This window comes from Piliocolobus tephrosceles, chromosome 12 (genome assembly GCF_002776525.5).
Source record: "Piliocolobus tephrosceles isolate RC106 chromosome 12, ASM277652v3, whole genome shotgun sequence".
NCBI lineage: Eukaryota > Metazoa > Chordata > Mammalia > Primates > Cercopithecidae > Piliocolobus > Piliocolobus tephrosceles.
In genome coordinates, this window is record NC_045445.1 from 101,092,115 (window position 1) to 101,096,341 (window position 4,227).

The 4,227-nt window shown below is 41.5% G+C and overlaps 1 protein-coding gene across 1 annotated transcript in view; it reads right to left on the minus strand.

Moving 5' to 3' along the window:
* The window catches only part of JADE3 (jade family PHD finger 3), a 158,116-nt gene that overhangs the window by 28,056 nt on the left and 125,833 nt on the right, over positions 1–4,227 (minus strand). Inside the window, exon 8 of the mRNA XM_023202753.1 lies at positions 3,682–3,849. Coding sequence (XP_023058521.1) covers positions 3,682–3,849 — 168 coding nt within the window. The remainder of the gene's footprint in view (positions 1–3,681; positions 3,850–4,227) is intronic.

Consider the following 4,227-nt stretch of genomic DNA (forward strand, 5'->3'; position numbering starts at 1 on the left):
CAAAAAAAAAAAAAAAAAAAAAAAAGAACTGGAGGACGGCCGGGCGCGGTGGCTCAAGCCTGTAATCCCAGCACTTTGGGAGGCCGAGACGGGCGGATCACGAGGTCAGGAGATCGAGACCATCCTGGCTAACATGGTGAAACCCCGTCTCTACTAAAAATACAAAAACTAGCCGGGCGAGGTGGCGGGCGCCTGTAGTCCCAGCTACTCCGGAGGCTGAGGCAGGAGAATGGCGTAAACCCGGGAGGCGGAGCTTGCAGTGAGCTGAGATCCGGCCACTGCACTCCAGTCCGGGCGGCAGAGCGAGACTCCGCCTCAAAAAAAAAAAAAAAAAAAAACAAAAAAACATAATCAAGAACTGGAGGTCATTGTGTCAAGTGAAATAAGCCAGGCACAGAAAGACATACATTGCATGTTCTCATTTATCTGTGGCATCTAAAAATAAAAACAACTGAACTCAAGGAGACAGACAGTAGAAGGATGGTTACCAGAGGGTGGGAAGGGTAGTGGGGGGAGCAGGGCAGGCGGGGGGTGGCAATAATTAATGGGTACGAAAAGGATAGAAAGAATGAATAAGACCTACTATTTGATAGCACAACAGGGTGACTATAGTCAAAATAACTTAATTGTACATATAAAAATAACTACAAGAACATAACTGGGTTGTTTGTAACACAAAAAGGATAAATGCTTGAGGGGATGAATATCCCATGTTTCATGATGTCATTATTAGGCATTACATGCCTGTATCAAAAATCTCATGCATCCCATAAATATATACATCTAATATGTGCCCACAAAATTAAAAATTATTATTATTATTTTTGTAGAGACCAGGTCTTGCTATGTTACCCTAGGCTGGTCTTGAACTCCCGGCCTCAAGTGATCTTACTGCCTTGGCCTCCCGAAGTACTGGGATTACAGGCATGAGCCACTGCGCCCAGCCAAGGTTACCTTAATGAACACTTTTACTTAGGAACCAAAGAAAGCTACTGAAAGTAACTAAAATTCACAAAACCAAGTATCTATTATGTTAAGAGATGGTGCTACATGCCTTGTTGTTTCATTTGATCAACTAAGGATGAAAAACAGAGGCAGTGACAAGTCTTTCCATTTGGTTTACAAAGGAACCATGATATTGTTGGAAAACAGCACATTTGTGTAATGAAGAGACTGCAGAATGTAAGTAGAAAGGATGAGGATGACACTTTAAAACCAAAGTCTTTAAAACCATGTAACTCTCATGAGCTTACCCTACTCCCTCAGTCAAAGTAGCTTCAAAGTGAAATTAGTCTTTGGGAGAGTACTGAAAAGAAAGGGATGCTTTTTTTTGTTTTCCTTTCTTAATCAGGGTCTCACTCTGTCATCCAGGCTACAGTGCAGTGGCAGGATTAGAGCCCACTGCAGCCTCGACCTCCCAGGCTCAAGTGATCCTCCCACCTCAGCCTCTGAATATCTGGGACTACAGGCATGCACCACCACAGCTGGCTAAGTTTTTGTATTTGTAATAGAGATGGGGTTTTGCCATGTTGCCCAGGCTGGTCTCAAACTCCTGGATTCAGGTGTTCTGCCTGCCTCGACCTCCCAAAGTGCTGGGATTATAGGCGTGAGTCACCACACCCAGCAGAAAGGGATGTTTTAAAAAAAGATGAAAATATTCTTTTCCATGTGAAAATAAGGGGTCAAGCAACTGCTGGTAACAAGTATTTTCATTCCCCCTACCCCATCAAATATATACATGAGTTTTTAAGAGGGATACAGCTTTAAAAGGTGAAGAACTGTCAAATAAGGATGCCAAACTAGTACTGGTTCTGCCCACATCAGGAAACTAACAGATCTTGAATAGTCCAGAAGGCACTGGAAACCAAGAACTAGAAACTATAAGAGAATGTCAATAACTGAGAAAGCTTATTTTGTTTTTAAAGAGCTCTTCCTGAGTCATGTTCTGGACTTTTATAAGCTGAGAGCCTACTCTATTAGCTGGGGGATTTGCTGCTGGAAAACAGTCATTCTCAAGCCAGAAACCTGAGTTTATTTTATGTCTAGATGTTCTTAGTGAGAAAAAGAAACTACTATTCAAATATTGTTTAAAAATACTGATGTCTATAGCCATAGGAATACAAAAGTATATATGTGGGACTTTTAGTGTAACTCTGTGAGCTTCTTTATTAGACAGTAACTCCCCTGGAACCAATATTAACAAGATTAAAAGCAGGAAAATCTTAAAGGAGAATGAGTTACTGATATAATATCAGCTCCCCATTAACTAGATTCTGCAGTCTCTCTTGTCATGCAGTTAAACTGCCTAACAAATCTGCTGGCTTGGATAGTGGTTGGGGAGAGAGGATATGAGTGGGATATCCACACAGCTTAAGAAATAAAAAAAGGCAATCATAAGAAGAGGAAATGTCTGGAAGCCCCAGTTTATTTAAGTTAGTGTACATGTAGCCACTCAGGAAATACCAGCAACTGAAGGACCAGGCTAGATGACAAATCAAAGTTTGAATAAAGAGGGTCTTTGGCAGATGTTGAGTGTAAGCCCTGAAAAGAGCTTCAAAAAGTAAAGGGCATCGGCCGGGTGCGGTGGCTCACGCCTGTAATCCCAGCACTTTGGGAGGCCTAGACAGGCGGTGAGGTCAGGAGATCGAGATCATCCTGGCTAACACAGTGAAACCCTGTCTCTACTAAAAAATACAAAAATCCAAAAAAAAAAAAAAAAAAAATTAGCAGGTGTGGTGGCGGGCGCCTGTACCACCAGCTACTCAGGAGGCTGAGGCAGGAGAATGGCGTGAACCTGGGAGGCAGAGTTTGCAGTAAGCCGAGATCGCGCCACTGCCCCTCCAGCCTGGGCGACAGAGCGAGACTCTGTCTCAAAAATAAAAATAAAAATAAAAAATAAAGTAAATAAAAATAAAAAAAGGTAAAGGGCATCTATCACAGTAGACAAAGAGCTATTGCTCAATTTGTACTAGCCTAAACATGTAAACAACCCAAATGCCATCAAAGGAAAGTGAATAAATCAGAGTATATCCATACAATGGAATATTAGCAATAGAAAGGAATAAACTATTGATACACACCACAACATGGAGTGTTAGCCAGACTGAAAAGAATACATACTGTATGAAGTTTAAAACCAGACAAAATTAATCTATCATGATCGAGATAAAAATGGTGGTTATTCTTGGGGGATAGAGACTGGAAAGTGGGCATAAAGGATCTTTCTGGGGTGCTTTATGTCTATTTTTAGGTATTTCATGTCTTGGTCTGAGTTGTGGTTACAGATACATACATGTGTAAAATATCACAAAACTCTACACTTAAAATTTGGCATCTAAACATAAGTTTTACCTTAAAAAATCCTGCTGCTCACACCCTGGTCTTTTGTGTCTCTCCTCTCATACAAATTTATCAATTTATACATGATATACCCAAATATCGTGTACATATTTGGGTATTATCCCAAACACCACGGGAATACTACCTATATATTAATCAGCATGGGCTTAATGTACGTGTGCATCCAAGAAGGATCTGAGGTAGCTCAAGTGGAAGTACCATTACTTCAGAAACATGGGCAAGCATGAAGCATCTCCATACTAAGCCTGAGTCAGTCTGAATGTTGTGGGGAACAGGGACACCCTGCAGCAAATGGTCTCACAGGCCTAGATGAATTCTTACCTCTGGGATCCACAGGGCACAGCTGACATGAGCCCATTTAGTCCCTGTCTTGGTGGTCTTCATGGCTCCACCTTTCTTTGGACATAACACACATTGCGGATAAATGCCCAGGACACAGGAGCGACACAACCAGCTGCCTTCTGGGACCTTGAGGATGCCATAGCAGGCCTGGAGGTACGAGGAGGAAAGGGGAGAATGGTCAGTACCTTCTCACCAGGGTTGGTATCTATTCCGATACACAGTCACAGAGTATCCTCCGCTTTTGGGAGAAAGGCAAATAAAGCTGAACAAGTTTATATCCAGTATCGAGTGATTTAAAAATACTCAAAAAAGCAACTTCCACCATCTGTCCTAAGATCAGCATGTCTGTCCATAAGAACTGACTTTAAGGATGACAGAATAAGACTAGGAGATACAGCCAATCATTAGCCCAACTGTTATCTAAGTGTTGTGATTACAGCATTTTTTTTGGTCTGTTCTCTAAAGTTTCTTCAATGACTATGTATTATAATTAGTCAAACACTTATCGAACATTTCCTAAAAATC